Below are 17,735 nucleotides of genomic sequence, written 5' to 3'. Positions count from 1 at the left end.
TGATGGTCAGTAACACTTGGGCTGCAGATTATTCAGATTAGAGCAGTAACCACCTTAAACAATAACCAGATACGAACAAAAACAAGTGCAAAACGTTTGTTATGAAATAGATTCTAAAATTATTTTTTTATTTTTCAACTAAAATTCAACAAATGAAAGCTTCTCCATGTTTTTAGATTTAACTTATGTTGCATCCACCTCTGCTGATTTTATACATCTACAAACCGCTGGGTGGAGGAAGCTGCTGCCGCCCTCCACCCCCACAGTGGGGTGGGGTTCCAGCCAAGGCAGCTGACGGAGAGAAATCAGTTAAACATTTTTTCACTGCAAAGATTTCAACTTGAAACCGTAAAACAAGATTAGATCGCTTAGCCCCGCCCCTTTTGAGGTCACAGTGTTCCCACTTCTCTGGCAGTATTTACAGCTGAGGTATGAAATGACATCATTTGATCACTTGATGTCATAGTAGGTTTAAGATGCCTAACTGATGGGTTGAGGGAATTGGTGTCTAGATAATAATACATTTTTAATTAAAAGCCACGTTGTTCTCTCTTTAAATCCTTCGTTGTCGCATTTTCATCGTCTGCCCGTTTAGACATTTCAACAAATTAATTGATTTCCACCCAAAATTAGTTTGATACCAGGAATCTGAACACTCCTCCCCTCACCTGATACCAGGGTCTCTTTGATCAGGTCAGGGGTGAGCCACAAGAGGACATCTTGGAATTTATTTTTATTTTTATTGTTTTAAAAAGTTAACACAGAAAATTGTTTTTTTCCAAATAATATCAGATTTGAAGCATAATCCTACTCCTGATTTTAATCTGGACTCCCCCAAAAAGGGGCGCGGCTTCCCCAAACAGAAGGAACTCGCCATGTTTCTTAAAGGGGTTCTAGGCAGTTTTGGCTTGCTTTTACCACCCCCTAGTGTCCGTTTGTAGAATCAAAACTGAAATCTATCTCCTCGCAGTGCATTCATCTTTTTACACTTTTATCTAACAGCTGAAATGTCTCCCAGCCTTCACTGGTGTCTGCAGGAGTGATGCATCACTAAATTAAACAAATCAGCTGTTTTTGTGATATGAAACATGCAGGAAACGTGCTGGAACCAGACTGCAGCACCTGGTATGTCAGCTCAGCTTTTCCTCAAAGAGCGGCTTGCCAGGCTGAAGTTGCAAATGTGGTGTTCTGGCTACAGAAGGCGGTGGGGGGTCTGAGTGACATTTCATTAACCCTGTAAAGGCTCATTTTAGCTCATACTGGCTCAAGAAAATTATTTAAAATATGAAAAAGTAGCAAAGTATCTCTTTAAGAATGGGGCAGCATTCCAAAGTTCACTTTTCTTGCAATATTTGATGATTTAGCAGAAAAATGTCTTTAAGCCATTTTTCAAGTATTTTGTCTTTTTCAATCAAAAGTCTTTAAAAGTGAAATTGGTTTATAATCCATTTAATCTATTAATCTGGAGCAATGACTGACAGCACCCCCACCCACACTCGTGAGTGGCCGAGCCTCAGTACAGTGCAGCTACGTGATCTGGTACCGCCATTGTCACTGGGTACTTTTTAGCCAGAAGCAACGGCAGATTCACTAAAATGTGAAAATAATGTCTGCAGCAGCTCATTTATACAAACAAACAACAATCAATCGAAGCTTTATTTATAAAGCGCCTTCCGGAACCCTGTCGGGAAGCCCAAGGCGCTAAACATGGTCCATGAGAAATGTGAAACATGATGAATAAATCAAAATTAAAAGCAAGCAATTCAATTAGTGAAAAAAGGTAAATCATTGAAGTAGAAGACAAATGGGTAAAACAAGGGATAAAGAGACCAATGAAAACAGGGAAATAAAATCAATGTAAAAGAGGGCCTGACTCAAACACGTTCAGGGAATGCCAAGCGGAGGTGACTCTTTAGGCGACTCTTAAAGACTGGCAGAGATGGGGACAGCCTAACTGAGGGTGGCAACTGGTTCCAGAGTAACGGTGCTAGGACTGAGAAAGCCCGGTCCCCGCGAGTATGACACCTAGAACGAGGGACAGCGAGCAGGCCTTGGTCAGAGGAGCGCAGAGCGCGTGATGGGGAATGTCTGTTCTGGAGGGTGGCTAGATAGGGGGGACCACCACCCTGGAAGAAATTATAAACAAAGACGAGGATTTTGAATTGTGAGCGATAGCAAACCGGAAGCCAGTGCAGGGAGGCCAGAACCGGACTGATGAGGTCCCGTTTCCTGGTCCCAGTCAGGAACCTGGCTGCGCTGTTCTGCACAACCTGTAGGCGACGCAGTGATGACTGACACAACCCTGCATATAGAGAGCTGCAGTAATCAAGCCTAGAAATAACAAAAGCATGGAGTACCCGCTCCAGGTGGGCTCTCGACAGCATCGGCTTGATTTTTACAAGGAGTCTCAGGTGAAAGAAACTGGACCAGATCACAGAGTTAATGTGAGCATCAATTTTCACCCCCCAGACTAGTGACAACTGGTTTTGAGTAGGGAGAAAGAGGGCCAAGATCAACATAACAACCCACAGCCCTGCTGTTGGGGTGGAAAACAATGAGCTCTGTCTTTCCCTCATTCAGATGCAGAAAGTTGGCCATTAGCCAAGACTTCACCTCGTTAATACAGGAGACAAAGGACTGAATAGAGTGACCTTTCTCCTGACACAATGGAGAGTAAATCTGGCAATCGTCAGCATAGAGATGGAATGATAGGCCATGTTTACGAAAGATTGACCCCAGAGGTAGCAGATAAATGGCAAACAAAAGAGGACCAAGAAGCGATTCACTGTCAGGACAGCAGATATGGATGTTAAAATCACCCAAAATAGGACATAGTTGTAGAAGCGATATGTGTCATTTTCTTTCTGCATACCTAAGAGAAGGCTTGGCCTCATGTGATTGGTCAATTGATTGTGGAAGCACCAGCCTACTTAAGCCAACACAGATTAGACTCAGGTGTTGCTGTGATGGGACAGTTTTTTTACAGCAAGCTGCAATTCATTTTTTTATTTTTAACCGTGTCCTGTCTGGCTGTGAAGCAAGCAGAATTGATGTCTGAATGCTGGTGACAAGCCTTAGCGATTTACTCTCAGGTGGAGCATCAAAGCGTCTGCTTTTAATGTCACGCCTGATACTTAAAACTTTATTGTTATTGTTTTTGAATGCTTTGTAATTCCGACCAGACACGGAGACAGAGGTGAAAGAGAAAGGAAAAGGTGGGGAGAGGGGGGGGTCCACAAAAATAAACAATGAACAAGAGTCTGCTTCTAGACCTGCAGAAAAAGACAAAAAAATAAAGCAAAAGGACAAAAAAAAGGAACACAACAACAATACAAGATCTAGCTATCACTGCGTCGACTTGATGAAGAAATATATAATCAACATTGCTTAACTGAAGAATCACGATAATAAATCACAGTGCATTAAGTGCCCACCATAGTCTTAAGACCTGTGTTGAACGTACCCAAGCCCATACTTTTGAGAGCACCATGTGAGCACCTGTGTGTGTACACGCGCTTGTTTATGTAAGGTTTCTCTATAGGAGCGTCCAACAGAGAGTGTGAGGGACCACAGATCCGCCCCCCAAAGATGCGTAGGAGACGGGGGGAGCTCCAAGTCCCAGAGATCGAGGCGCTGCCCCAGAACACAGGAACCCCAAGGAGACTGCAACCAGAAGGGCCCCCGCCCCCCTCGAGAGGCACAGAGGATCGCCCCGGGGGGCCACAACCAGCAGCCGGCAGAGTCCCGGGAGACATCAGTGGCAAGCCCACAGGCCCGCCCACAGGCCCGCCCGCAGCCTCCCACCCCCTAGCCGGCCGAGCCCGGGACCCAGCGACCCGGGACCCAGGGGCGACCACCCCCGCCAGGGACCCAGCAGAGCCCAGGGACCCAGACCCCACCAGGCAGCCACCGGGATCTATCAGGCAGATGCCAAAATCTTAAACCCCCAGACCCGGTTGCCACGAACACTCAGGCAGACCATGGCACAACCCCTCACACCAGGTGTGGCAGGGGGAGGGGGGACGAAGATCTATATCATCAAAAGAAGTTCCAGGAGAGGGGCGGAGTCAAAGGCCCCACCTGACATATACAGTCATACACAAACACAGTCACACACTCCCTCCCTCATGCTCACACATACACATACAACCCAAGACTTACAAAAATGCACGCCGGACACCCACTCATGCTCCCCATACACACCCTATTCACTCTGGTCCCGGTACTGCTGCACATGGGGTACAACCATCACCGGTAACCAGAGTTTGACCCTTTCTGCTGGGGTGCTGATGAGCAGGCTCCCCCGCCCAACGCTGAGCACAGCAACCCACCTCCTCAGACCCTAACCAGACGGCCAGATCTCCCTCCTAGCCTCCAGCCCCAGGAAGCCTAGCAACAACAGAGGTGGCAAAGACCCCTAGTCTCTCTCCGCCTGCTCCAATATAGTGTTGTGTGATCATGAGGTGTATTCCATGGCTGTGGTGAGCGGGCAGTGCGGGCATCATCCGGCCTATGCTAGCTGATGCCACCGCACCACCCCACCTCATGGATGATCTTAAAAGTGTGCCAACAGAAAAGGATGCCGTCACCATGGCAAAGGACCTTATGTCCATTTGCAGCAAGGGAGGTTTTACCTTAACTCAGTGGACTAGCAATAAGAGAAATGTGCTTCAAAACATTTCAGAAAGCCACAGAGATCAAACACTCTGTGACTTAGACTTGGATAAACATAATCTACCTGTGAGTAGAGCATTAGGCATGTTATGGTGTGTTGAAACTGACAACTTCATATTCAAACCAAAGGTGAAAGAAAAGCCTGCTACCAAAAGAGGAATGCTGTCAGTATTCAGCTCAGTGTATGATCCATTGGGATTCCTAGCTCCTGTCATTTTACCTGCCAAGTTACTCTTGCAGGATCTGTGTAGACTGAACTGTAGTTGGGATGATCCTGTACCTGATGGTTTCCAGAAGGGATGGGAGAAATGGTTAAGAGATTTGGAAAGTTTAGCAGATTTCCAAATCGGCAGATGCCTTAAGCCAGAAGGGTTTGGAAAGGTAATCGGCGCACAAATGCATCACTTCTCGGATGCAGGCAAAAGTGGGTACGGTACAGCTACTTACCTCAGACTCAATAATGACAAGGAAGAGATACATGTGTCCTTTCTATTTGGCAAGGCTAGAGTAGCCCCATTGAAACCTGTTACCATCCCTCGCTTGGGTAATGACCGAAAGAACGAGATCGCGGATACAAGCGGCCGAAATGAGTTTCCTCCGTAGGGTGGCCGGGCTCAGCCTTAGAGATAGGGTGAGGAGCTCGGACATTCGGGAGGGACTCGGAGTAGAACCGCTGCTCCTCCGGATCGAAAGGAGCCAGTTGAGGTGGTTTGGGCATCTGGTCAGGATGCCTCCTGGACGCCTCCCCGGGGAGGTGTTTCGGGCATGTCCTGCCGGCAGAAGGCCCCCGGGTCGACCCAGGACACGTTGGAGAAGTTACATCTCCAATCTGGTCCGGGAACGCCTTGGGGTCCTGCCGGAGGAGCTGGTGGACAAGGCCGGGGAGAGGACGGCCTGGAGCTCCCTAGTTGGGATGCTGCCCCCGCGACCCGGACCCGGATAAGCGGAGGAAGACGACGACGAGAAGTGCAAGGAGGACGCAGTGTAGTTAAACGCTACGGTGTGATTTTTACATGCATGACAAGCAGAGCAGTGCGTTTGGAGGTGGCTTACTCTTTAAACACTGATTCATGCATTAATGCTCTAGGAAGATTTATTGCACGAAGAGGTCAAGTCACACACATGAGGTCAGACAATGGCACTAACTTCATAGGAGCAGAAAGAGAGCTACGAGAGGCCATAGGTGCCCTAAATACAAAAAAAATCGAAAAGGCAATGACACAAAAGGGGATAAAATGGTCTTCCAATCCGCCAACAGGGTCACATTTTGGTGGAGTTTGGGAACGTCTCATTCACAGCATCAGAAAGGTTCTACACTCAGTATTGCGTCAACAAGTGTTAGATGATGACGGTCTACATACCATCTTTTGCGAAGCTGAGGCTATCCTGAATGACCGACCCCTAACCAAACTATCAGAGGATCCCAATGATCTTGAAGCTTTAACGGCCAATCACTTACTTCTCATGAAAGGGAAACCTGTCCTTCCACCAGGTATCTTTGAGAAAGAGGATCTTTATGTAAAGAGAAGGCGGAAACAGGTGCATTGCTGATTTGTTTTGAACGCGATGGATCAGGGAGTACTTGCCACTAATGCAGGAAAAACAAAAATGGATCAAAAGGAAAAAAGGTTTAGAAGTGGGAGACATAGTTGTGGTTATGGACTACACCACTCTTAAAGGATCATGAGTGTTAGGGAAAGTCCTTAAAACATTTCCTGACAAGAAGGGCTTGGTTCGAGTAGTTCGCCTTCAAACCAAGACTAACATCATCGAGAGACCAATAACTAAGCTATGTTTAGTGTGTGAAGGGGGAACTTAGGTTTCAAAAGATATTACAGGTCTTTTGGTTTATGTATATCTTTATATTGTGTTTCTTTTTTTGTTTATAATGGCTCCTGTAATATAAGTTATTGTAATTGCTATGTCTTCTGCCATGCGCAATTAGGGGCTGGCGTGTAGGAGCCATATGTGTCATTTTCTTTCTGCATACCTAAGAGGAGGCTTGGCCTCATTTGATTGGTCAATTGATTGTGGAAGCACCAGCCTACGTAAGCCAACACAGATTAGGCTCAGGTGTTGCTGTGATGGGACTAACAGGTTTTTACTGTGTGGCGAGGACTGTAGCTGTGTGTAACGGACTCTGCGGACTGTCATCGGGACAAGTAATGCATTCATTGTAAACCACTTTAATTGCAAGTAAATGGATCATGGACATTTTGGAACACGACGAAATAATAAACATCATCGGAAATAAACACAAGCTACAATTCTTTTAAACACATGTAAAGACCACCACCCGCATCAGTAACCAGTAATGCCAGTGTATAGGGCATTGGTATTACAATAGTGTCATGACTCCCAGGCTTACACCCTCCTCTGCCTCTGCTGCCTCCTCAATCAAGCCCTCAGCCACTTAATTACCATCACCTGCACCTGTCCTCAGCTCATCCCACACACCTGCTCCCCCTGCTACATAACACTCAGCCTGCTCTCCAACCAGTGCCAGATTATTGAACGCTCTTTGTCAGTAGATCTTCCAGCCTTTCACCTTGCCTGATCACTGCCTCTGGACCTCGTTTTCACGCCTGACCCCTGCCTAGGACTCTGCCTGCCATCACGACCCTCGCCTGTCTTTGACCTCTTCTCTAACCTGCTCCATTTACCTGCTTCACCTCTTTCTGGTTTTTGACCCATGCCTCCTCTCCGACTCCAGCCTCGCCCTCCTTGGGTAACGCCACATCTAGTAAAGACTTGTAAAGGAGCTTTACTGTGTTTGGTGTCATCACGGGTCCTCCGAGTTCTTGTCCTGATACATAGTCATATTTTAGGATGCAGTCTGCCACAAGATCATAGAAATCATTAAGGAAGTTAGTCAGTCTTTGGAGGGCGATAAATCAGCACATCGAGCAGGCAGGGGGAGATGCACAGTTCAAAAGAAGAAAATGACATGGTGGGTGTAAGCTGTTTACAAGGAAAGCTGGATTTCAAAACAACCAGCCTACCACCTCTGCCCCGCAATCTAGGGATTTTAAAACAGCAGCAGCCAGGTGGTTCCAGCTCCAGCAGGGCGCTTGAGTCACCAAACGGGATCCAGGACTCACAGATGCACAGAAAACTCAAGTCATGTTGAATAAAAAAATCCCGAAGAATAAAAGTTTTGTTCTGCACAGACCTGGCACTGACCAGACCAAACCGGGTCTGCGGCAGGGACGCAGCACCGGGATCGCGCACGGGCACCATCTCCTCCAACTTTGAGCCTGTAACCGAGCATAGATTCTCCCAACAAACCCCACCCTGGCGAGGTCCTCGAGCCAATTGGCAGTGGCGTGGTGCCAGCTCACCCTCAAAGCCGGCCAAGTTCACAAGGCAGGGCGCAGAGTAAACCATCAGACGTCTCAAAACCACCGGGTCACAAGCTGGGCCGAATCAGACCAGCCGCTTCTTCAGGGATCCAGGAAGTCCAGCCCCACGTCTCATGCGCCGGCTACCACGCTTTCCCCGTCTTCTGCGATGCTTCCTTCTTGAGCTGGGGCGGACAGAGGGCCGACACATCACGGCTTGGGGGGAGAGAGCACACGGGCAGTCTAAACAACAATGCCACCCGTGAGGTTCCCAGCACGCAGCACCCGCTACATCAACAGGAGGACGAAGCTTCAGCAGCGCAGCTCGATCATAAGTCACCAGAGAAGCCACACCATTCAAAATAAGCATCAGAGACGACAAAAATACATAAAAGCCAATAAAAGCCAATAAAACGCAAGGTTCCATTGCGTAAAGAGGACGAGCAGCACGCTGCGTGCACCCGCGCGAGCGCCATCTGAACTCTCAGAACCAGTTTGTAGATTCTGTACCTCTGACGAAAGCAGTTTGTGTGTAAATAATAATTTAGGGGTGACTTGCTGTTTCAGATGGTTTTCTTCTTCTTTTTTTTTTTAACGTGTCCTGTCTGGCTGTGAAGCAAGCAGAATTGATGTCTGAATGCTGGTGACAAGCCTTACAGATTTACTCTCAGGTGGAGCATCAAAGCGTCTGCTTTTAATGTCACGCCTGATACTTAAAACTGTATTGTTATTGTTGTTGAATGCTTTGTAATTCCGACCAGACACGGAGACAGAGGTGAAAGAGAAAGGAAAACAAAAGTTGGGGAGAGGGGGGGGGGGGGGGTTCCACAAAAATAAACAATAATGAACAAGAGTCTGCTTCTAGACCTGCAGAAAAAGAGAAAAACAAAAACAAAAGGACACAAAGGGACTCAACAACAATACAACAAGATCTACCTATCACTGCGTCAACTTGATGAAAAAAAAATATATATATATAATCAACATTGCTTAACTGAAGAATCACTATAATAAATCACAGTGCATTAAGTGCCCACCATAGTCTTAAGACCTGTGTTGAACGTGCCCAAGCCCATACTTTTGAGAGCACCATGTGAGCACCTGTGTGTGTACACGCGCTTGTTTATGTAAGGTTTCTCTATAGGAGCGTCCAACAGAGAGTGTGAGGGACCACAGATCCGCCCCCCAAAGATGCGCAGGAGACGGGGGGAGCTCCAAGTCCCAGAGATCCAGGCGCTGCCCCAGAACGCAGGAACCCCAAGGAGACTGCAACCAGGAAGGCCCCCGCCCCCCTCGAGAGGCACAGAGGATCGCCCCGGGGGGCCACAACCAGCAGCCGGCAGAGTCCCTGGAGATATCAGCGGCAAGCCCACAGGCCCGCCCGCAGCCTCCCACCCCCTAGCCGGCCGAGCCCGGGATCCAGCGACCCGGGACCCAGGGGCGACCACCCCCGCCGGGGACCCAGCAGAGCCCAGGGACCCAGACCCCACCAGGCAGCCACCGGGATCTATCAGGCAGATGCCAAAATCTTAAACCCCCAGACCCGGTTGCCACGAACACTCAGGCAGACCATGGCACAACCCCTCACACCAGGTGTGGCAGGGAGAGGGGGGACAAAGATCTATATCATCAAGAGAAGTTCCAGGAGAGGGGAGGACCCAAAGGCCCCACCTGACATATACAGTCATACACAAACACAGTCACACACTCCCTCCCTCATGCTCACACATGCACATACAACCCAAGACTTACAAAAATGCACGCCGGACACCCACTCATGCTCCCCATACACACCCTATTCACTCTGGTCCCGGTACTGCTGCACATTGGGTACAACCATCACCGGTTACCAGAGTTTGACCCTTTCTGCTGGGGTGCTGATGAGCAAGCTCCCCCGCCCAACGCTGAGCACAGCAACCCACCACCCCAGACCCCAACCAGACGGCCAGATCTCCCTCCTAGCCTCCAGCCCCAGGAAGCCTAGCAACAACAGAGGTGGCAAAGACCCCTAGTCTCCCTCCGCCTCTTCCAGTATAGTGTTGTGTGTTGATGAGGTGTATTCCATGGCTGTGGTGAGCGGGCAGTGCAGGCATTGTCCGGCCTATGCCAGCTGATGCCACTGCACCACCCCACTTACACCCTCAGCCATCAGTGTCTAAGTGCGGTTTAAAATTGGAAGTGGGCACCGGCACTCGGGAGGAGGCTGAAATATCCCCCTGCCAAATGCCGTTGAATGTGCTCACTCCCACGGCCCTAAGTGTGTGTTTGTGTGGAATGTCGTCAGTGGAAGTGTATAAGGCACCTTATACACTTCCACTGACGACATTCCACACAGATGGTTTTCTTCTTAAATGTGATACAGATTCATTTGGAAATATAAAATGGAAGCAGGCTGGATTTAAATGTCCGGCTCTCGGAGGGTGCAGACGCTTTTTTCCTCCTCTCCTCCATATCTTATCCTCAAGGACCTTTGTCTGTGTGTGTGTGCTGGGTGCACGGCTGCTTCTGCATTTTTCTGGATACTGAAAATCACTAAAATGGATCTCGTCAGTTGGTCTCTCAACGCAATTGATAAAAGTTTTCCAACGATGAGAATGGGAGAAGGGGCTCCTGGATGCCCCACCGGGACAGACCCAGTTGGACACATCATGGACTCCTGGAAACAGTGGAACTTGATTTGTTTATCTCAGCTGTCTGTGGAGGACTCTGAAGACGTGTGGATATTCATGGTGTTGGTGTCAGGTTTCCTGCTCATTGGCCTTGGAGGTTACCTGGCTTACGGGATAATTAACAAGCTGTCGAGGAATATTGGCCTGATCCCGGAGCTCAGAGATGGTTTGCACCACGCTGTGAATTCACAGACTCACATAATTGTCGAGATGAATCGTAAGCTTGGAACTTTGGCCGAGATTCATTATTGGCACAAAAGATGGATGTCATCAAGGAGAGAGTGGACGAATCCGCACGGATTGGGATAGATTAACGTCCATTATTGGGATTTTGAGAGGTTGAGGACCAACAAACTGTAAGACAGAGAGGAAATGATCTCTGTCTGGCCCCAAAACAATTTCTAATCGGAACCTGGCGCCCTTGAGCCTGCAAGGCTCCAACGAAAACTCCCCCCTCAGAAGATATGTGGAATGTGCTGTCGCTATGGCAACTCAACTCTGTCTCCTTTCCCAGCCTGGGCGGGACTGCGGGAAGTCCGCTGAAACGTTCCAGGGTCACTGCAACCCTCCAACCCTCAATGCTCCTCCCCCTATCCACACTGAGGTGACATGCGCTGCTTATGGTGGCTGCAGGAACTGAAGTGGGGATAGTCCCAACCCACCTCCCCACCTAGTGGACACTTATGTTGTGTTGTCTGAAGTCTGTTGCATTTCTGTCTGAGGTGGTTTTTTTTTTTTTTTGCAGAGCAAAGCTGTCCTCCTGGTGGAGGGTAACTCTGAAGAGCCTTTTTGTTCCCTCCACCTGAACCAACCCTCATGTAACCCTCTGATCTCTATTAAAGTAGCACGACTCAGGGTTGCGAATGACCACAGTCACCAATTCTTGTCATGTGTCTTGCCCACGTATGTCTGATCTCTGAATTGTGTGTACTGAAACTCTCATTTCCCTCTGGGATTAATAAAGTATCTTTGAATTGAAGTGAAATGAGTTTACATTTCTGAAAAGAACGTTGTTCCTGGAAAGCTGTTTTCATCTCGTTGTTCCTGCATCGTTCTGATCCTTCGTTTTGGTTTCATGCAGCCGACTCCAACATCACGGCAGAAGAGGGCTTTGATGAGAAGGGCTGCCACTGTGATATCTCGGTGGAGGACCTGCTGCCTTCAGTGAAGACCGTCATCCGAGCCGTCAGGTTAGTTGATGTTAGATTTTCTTTCTCCTGAGAGGAAACAAAGCCTGACTGCGGATCGCTGCGGTGAGGCCGCACTCCCGATTGAGATCAATTGACTGGAAGCTTTTCTTTTAATAAATCCTTTATTTTTAGCTCATAATGAGATCTTGGTCTACAAAGAAAGGAAATTTGTGAACTGAGGAGTTATTACTGCAAAGCCGTGAAAGCTGAGGAAGAAGAGCGCCGGTTCTCCACTCTTCCTGCAGATCTTTTAGTTTTAAATTTTTGGGATTCTGGCTGATTTTTCACTTTTCGACATTTTCTGGCCCGTAAACATGTTGACACATAAAAACTTTACAAAGAGACAGCTTAAAGGTAGTTTACCAAATTCACAATAATCATAAGATACTTTAGATCAGGGTTCTGCAACCTGCGGCCCTGGAGCCACAAGTGGCTCGTTGGGCCCTCCACACCTCTCTCAATGATTTTGACTAAAAAAGAATGATATGTTTTTTTAAATATACATAAAATAAAAAATGCAGGTTTAGGCAGCTTTTTTGTTTCTGTTTTTTATGGAAAACACTAAAAATACCAGGAATGTTTAGATATATTTGTGGGTTTGTTGTTTAGTTTTTTTTTGTATAATTTTCCACAAATAACATCCCATAGAAAAATGAACACAAACATTTTTTTATTAATAGAAAGAAAACACCATTGGTGTTCTGTGTCTAAGTACGTGAATGCGTAATGAATGGAGGACCCAGGAAAGTGTGGCGGTTCGGCAACACCGACAACCAGACGGTCCAGGCGTTGGTGTTATTGTTGGTGGTTTTTAGAAAAATGTGAGAGAACCACTTTATTATCCTTTTTTTTAGGTTTATTTCCAAGCAGCACCATTTCTGACACCTGGATCCACGTGGTCTATCAGCTCCTGTAATATAGAAGAGTGTTGCTCGTAACATCAACCTACCGAACCCATGGCCTGCACTAGGGGCTGCATGACAATTTTTTTTAAATCTTTTTTTTTTTTTTTTTGAAAATCGAGTCGACTTTGACTAGTCGTTGATGACGTCATACGGTTGGTTCGCTGGAGTTTTTGACAATTAAAATTTTCTGTGTTAAACACATCTCTTTTAACAACGGTAGTTGCTGCATCTCGCTTCAGCCCCCTGCCCCCTCCCCCTGTTCAGCCCTCCCCCCTCCCCCTGCTTCAGCCCCCTCCCCCCTCCCCCTGCTTCAGCCCCCTCCCCCCTCCCCTGCTTCAGCCCTCTCCCCCCTCCCCCTGCGCAGCAGCCGCAAACTCACTGATGCGCCTGCAACCTCTCGGAGTTCCTGCTGCTCTAAACATTAAAATAATTATTTCATTTTCTGTTCCTCACTTCTGATTACCTTCAATGGTGTCTGTTTGTTGCAACCAGCAGGTACAAAAACTAGCTTGTTTTTATTTGACTATTTTTCTGTCCTGTCTGTTTATTATCTTCCTGCATCTCCTCTCAGTCCTAAAGAGAAACTGCTACCTGGGTTCATATATATTCACCTCATGAGTTACCTTTGAACTGCAGTTCTAAAAGATCTACCGACTGCTAAAACAGCGGAGTGCTTGCTGTTTGGCAGCCGAATCAGTGATCGGTGCGTCACCGAGGACAAAACAGGTGATGCGCCCCGATCCACAGCAGCGAAAAGCATCAGGTACAAATAAAAGAATAAAAGACAGAAAACATAAAAGGAAATGAGCCGACATGAACGATCGCGTGTTAAATTAGTTTTTGAGGTGGCGACACCTGATGTGATAATGTTACTGTGGCCGTGCTCAGGACGCAGATGTCTGGAGCGCGTCAACAATCAGAGCTTTGCATGCGCAAGCTGGTTAAGGTTAGGATGGGGGTGAGGGGAAGGTTAAATTGCAAGAGGGTAAAGGTCACAATTTGGTTAAATGTCCGTTTTACGGCGGGTGTCGGTACCGACGCTCTGGCACAGCGCGTTGCCTCCCGACGCGCAGGAGCTTGTCACCTGCTGACAGCAGGCTGCTGTCTTTTCCGAGGACTGCATCTTGCCGGTCATTATCACGTGACAGCGACTAGTCGATGACAGGCATAACAAGTCACTATAGAGCGGTGAAGTCGACTAGTGACTAGTTCATACAACCCCTACTGCACTAGACGGATGAATTAGTGATTAATGTTGCAGGTGGAATAATAACATTGACAATAAATCATGTTTATTGACCTATTTTACTCTTAAGAGTATATTTCTTTATTTTCCTGTTCTGAAACCCACACATAGCCAGGAGGTGTTTATTAATAAATGTTCTAGGATGTTCTGTTCCTGTGCCTGTTTCTCATCAAGATGTCTTCTCCAGTTTGCCATAAAGCTTTGTTTTACTGCTGTCTGCCCTTGCTGACTCCATCTTTTCTCCACTTTCCACCAATTTGTCCTGATTTCAGCCTTGAGGCTTTGCAGGTGAATAAAATCAGTTGTTTTACATCCACACAGCAGAGAAAACAGCGATGCTCCTGTTAGAAGGTTGTACTGGACCTTAGCTGGGTCAGAGCTCCTCCTGGTGGCCGTTTTATCTATCCCCTCTTATCCCTCCTCCTGCAGGATAATGAAGTTTCACGTAGCAAAGAAGAAGTTTAAGGAGACGCTGCGTCCGTACGACGTGAAGGATGTAATTGAGCAGTACTCGGCCGGTCATTTGGACATGCTGTGCCGCATTAAGAGTCTGCAGACCAGGTAGGAACGATCATCCGGCTGCATACGCTTTCTCAGGACTCTGGAAGTGTCTCTTGGCATGTTTGCACATCCTAAGAAAATGTGCATGACTCTGACATGTTTTGTATTTTTTGCATGTACGTACCTTTGTGTGTGCATGTTTTTGCTTCCCTCACAGGCTGGACATGATACTTGGCACCCGAGCCCTGAGCAGCCGTGCGAAGACCTTTTCCTCCCCCGCCCTGCCTGTCTTTGACATCCAGGGCAGGAAGAACTCCATCCAGGGGTTAGACTGCCCCCACCATCCTCAAACATTCACACCTCCTCATGGTTTTAAATCACCTCAGTCCATTCAAGGAGAGAAAAGGAAGCCTCTTTTTCTTTAGGCATTAACTTTTGGGCATTCAAATATCTTCAGAAGAGTCATCCTAACTTCCTGTTTACAAAATGTGTGCTCCTAAAATACCAAATTAAGTAAAATCGTCTCGGAAAGAAAAGGCGGCTTACAGGTGATTAAATAAAGGTGACTTTAATTGACTGAGGTGGGAAGGAAACACGTCTTTTCTGGCTTCTGATTCGTGTAACACACTAATGTGATGTCCACGCTGATTTCTGGTGGGAATTCTGGGAATAGTCCGCAGGAATCTGCAGCTTGATCCTGGAATGTCCCAAAAATGACACATTTGTGCAAATGGCTTGTTGCAACGCTGCGTCCTGCTGTCGCTGCCTCAACTTCTTATTAGGAAAGAAAAGAGAAGCAACATCAAAGCTTCTTTTGGCTTCTTCTCACAGCTTCCATGAGCCGGCGGCGTTCACTCAGACTAACTGAATTAACACAACGCAAAAATAACAAAACAAAAATAACAAAAAGTGCTCCTTTGTTGTTTTTTTCTAACTTTTCTGTAGTTCTTCGGGCTTTGGATCACTAACACGTCAGACGTTCTTCCTGTCACTAATCTTCGCTTGTGTTTGTGTGTCTTGTGTAACCAGAGTGGACCAAATCCTCGGGAAGGGTCAGATCCCTCTGGACAAGAAGATACGAGAGAAGCTGTTGTCTGAAGGGGACATCCTGGAGGACATGAGCATGCTGGGTCGTGTCTGTAAGGTGGAGCGGCAGGTGAGTGGCACCTGGAAGACACACCTGTTATTACTCGGCTATTCCTTATTCCTGGGCCGGCTAATGTAGAAACGATGATGCAAACGACATCCAGTGAGATACCGGAAGCAGAGCACAGCTATTAGCTTGCATGGAGAGGTTTTGTTTCTCGTAGCACTTTAGCTGAAAATTTCAAGAGGATTTTAAACGTTATTTTCCCTGAAACGTCTACCTGCGCCGCAGGAACAAGCTGCGCTTTTCACAGTCGCACTAACAACAGGGCTCAGGTCATGGGGGAGCTAGGGGGAGCTTGGCTCCCCTGAAAGGGTGATGGGCTCCCCCAGAAGCACGGATCCCTTACAGCAGTGCGCCCCAGGGCAGCTGTGGCTACGTTGTAGCTCATCACCAACAGCGTGTGAATGGATGAATGATTCACTGTAATGTAAGGCGCTTTGGAGTCCTCTGATTCAGAAAGGGTTGGTCTTGGTCAATGATTATTCCTCAAACCAAAAGCAAACAAAGCAGCAGAATAATTAAGATTTAAGTGATTTGGGTGTTTTTCTCTCACAGGTCCAGTCCATCGAGTCGAAGCTGGACTCGCTGCTTGACATTTATCGCCAGGTCTTACGTAAAGGCTCCTCTTCAGCCGTCACGCTGTCCTCCCTCCCTCTGTTCGAGCTGGAGCAGACGTCTGACTACAACTCCTCCGTCTTCTGTAAGGACTTGTCCAGCTCCACTCGGGCGAGCAGCGGTGGAGCTCCTCCTGCTGGTGGTTTTGTGACATGCTCCTCCACCAGCTCTCAACTATCACAGGGGGGTCTCCATCTCATTCTGGCTCCTCCAAAAGAACTCAACCTCAACACCTCCTCTTCCACACCTCCCTCTGGTCCTGCATCTTCCTGTTTTAGCCCACCGCCGCTGCCTCATCATCATCATAAACAAGTTTATGCCACGTCATCTGAAAGTGGCCCAGACGACGCTGCGGGGAACTCTCCCGCTCTCCTCACTCCGAACAGTACCAGCAGTTCTGGAGGCCGAGGAGTTGGAGACGGAGAGTTTCCCCTTTTGGCGAGGCTTCCGCCCCCTCCTTCTGGTCGAAGCGGTGGACCAGTAAACTTGATGCTAGCAATCTCCAATGAGGTGTCTCCTGAAATCCAGGACTTCTGTGGAGGTTTAGGGAGGCAAATGGAGGGCACGGAGGACCTTGGGCTTGAGATGAAGCTGAACACTTTGGAGCAGTTACAGAGAAGCACCAACAGGAGGGTGGATCCCAAAGAGGAAGGTTCCTGGAGGAGACACATGAGCCTAGAGCTGGAACCTGTGGTTCCTCCAGGTCCGGGCTGCTGCTCAAAACCCATCCACGCAGACCGAGGACTGGGTAAGTCCATGTCTGTGCAGGACCTGATGCAGGTATCCCCCAGTCACGGCGCCCATCAAAGTCACAGCCTGTCATCTCCAAGCCCGAGTACAAGCAGCGACTCACCCATCAGCTCCCACATATGCAGCCAGGACCCTGGGGGAGGAGGTGGAGTTTCAGCAATGGGGAGTGAAAGCAGGTGGGGTGAGGAGGACCTCTTTATCAGCGACAGGGACATGAAGGTGCAGGGATTTAACTTTCTCCCACAGGACACGTCAGATGCTCACACCTTTTCTTCAGAGCTCCTGAGGAGAGGAGGCAGGGGGGGGACAGGGTCCCAGGACTCCGCCGGGATCTTGACCAGAGCTCCCACTTCCTCCCCCTCCACAGACAGCACCGAACTGATGAACACGCCTCACGTACGGCTAAAATAGACCTGCCGCCATGTTCTGGTGATTCAGACCTTTCACCTCAAGTTTTGATCACTTTTGGGGGGGGGGGGGGGGGGGGGGGTCGACTGACAGTATTTTCACACAGCCTGGTTACTTTAGTCATCATAGCATGTCCCCGTGTTTAAATGTATGTTCTGTCTGGTCTGAGACACGAGGAAGATCAAAACCTTTGTGATGTTCAGGTTGATGTCTGATCCCGACCCACCAAACAGATGCTCTCTGTTAAAGACCAAGTTCACCTGTTTCATCAACACATCTGCAGCTC

The 17,735-nt window shown here is 48.0% G+C and overlaps 1 protein-coding gene across 3 annotated transcripts in view; it reads left to right on the top strand.

Moving 5' to 3' along the window:
* LOC107396770 (potassium voltage-gated channel subfamily KQT member 5) overlaps positions 1-17,512 on the top strand; it is a 200,018-nt gene extending 182,506 nt beyond the window's left edge. The window contains exons 10-15 of one of the 3 annotated variants that reach the window (XM_054734571.2): positions 1-5; positions 11,766-11,874; positions 14,455-14,586; positions 14,744-14,851; positions 15,556-15,682; positions 16,232-17,512. The exon at positions 1-5 is cut by the window's left edge and continues 219 nt beyond it. In XM_054734571.2, the coding sequence (XP_054590546.1) occupies positions 1-5; positions 11,766-11,874; positions 14,455-14,586; positions 14,744-14,851; positions 15,556-15,682; positions 16,232-17,452 (1,702 nt within the window). In that variant the 3' untranslated portion in view covers positions 17,453-17,512. The remainder of the gene's footprint in view (positions 6-11,765; positions 11,875-14,454; positions 14,587-14,743; positions 14,852-15,555; positions 15,683-16,231) is intronic. The other 2 variants (XM_054734572.2, XM_054734573.2) reach the window with 2 other exon arrangements.
* The last annotated feature ends 223 nt before the right edge of the window (positions 17,513-17,735 follow it).

Source organism: Nothobranchius furzeri, chromosome 6 (genome assembly GCF_043380555.1).
Source record: "Nothobranchius furzeri strain GRZ-AD chromosome 6, NfurGRZ-RIMD1, whole genome shotgun sequence".
Taxonomy (NCBI): domain Eukaryota; kingdom Metazoa; phylum Chordata; class Actinopteri; order Cyprinodontiformes; family Nothobranchiidae; genus Nothobranchius; species Nothobranchius furzeri.
This window is presented reverse-complemented; position numbering and strand designations above follow the sequence as displayed.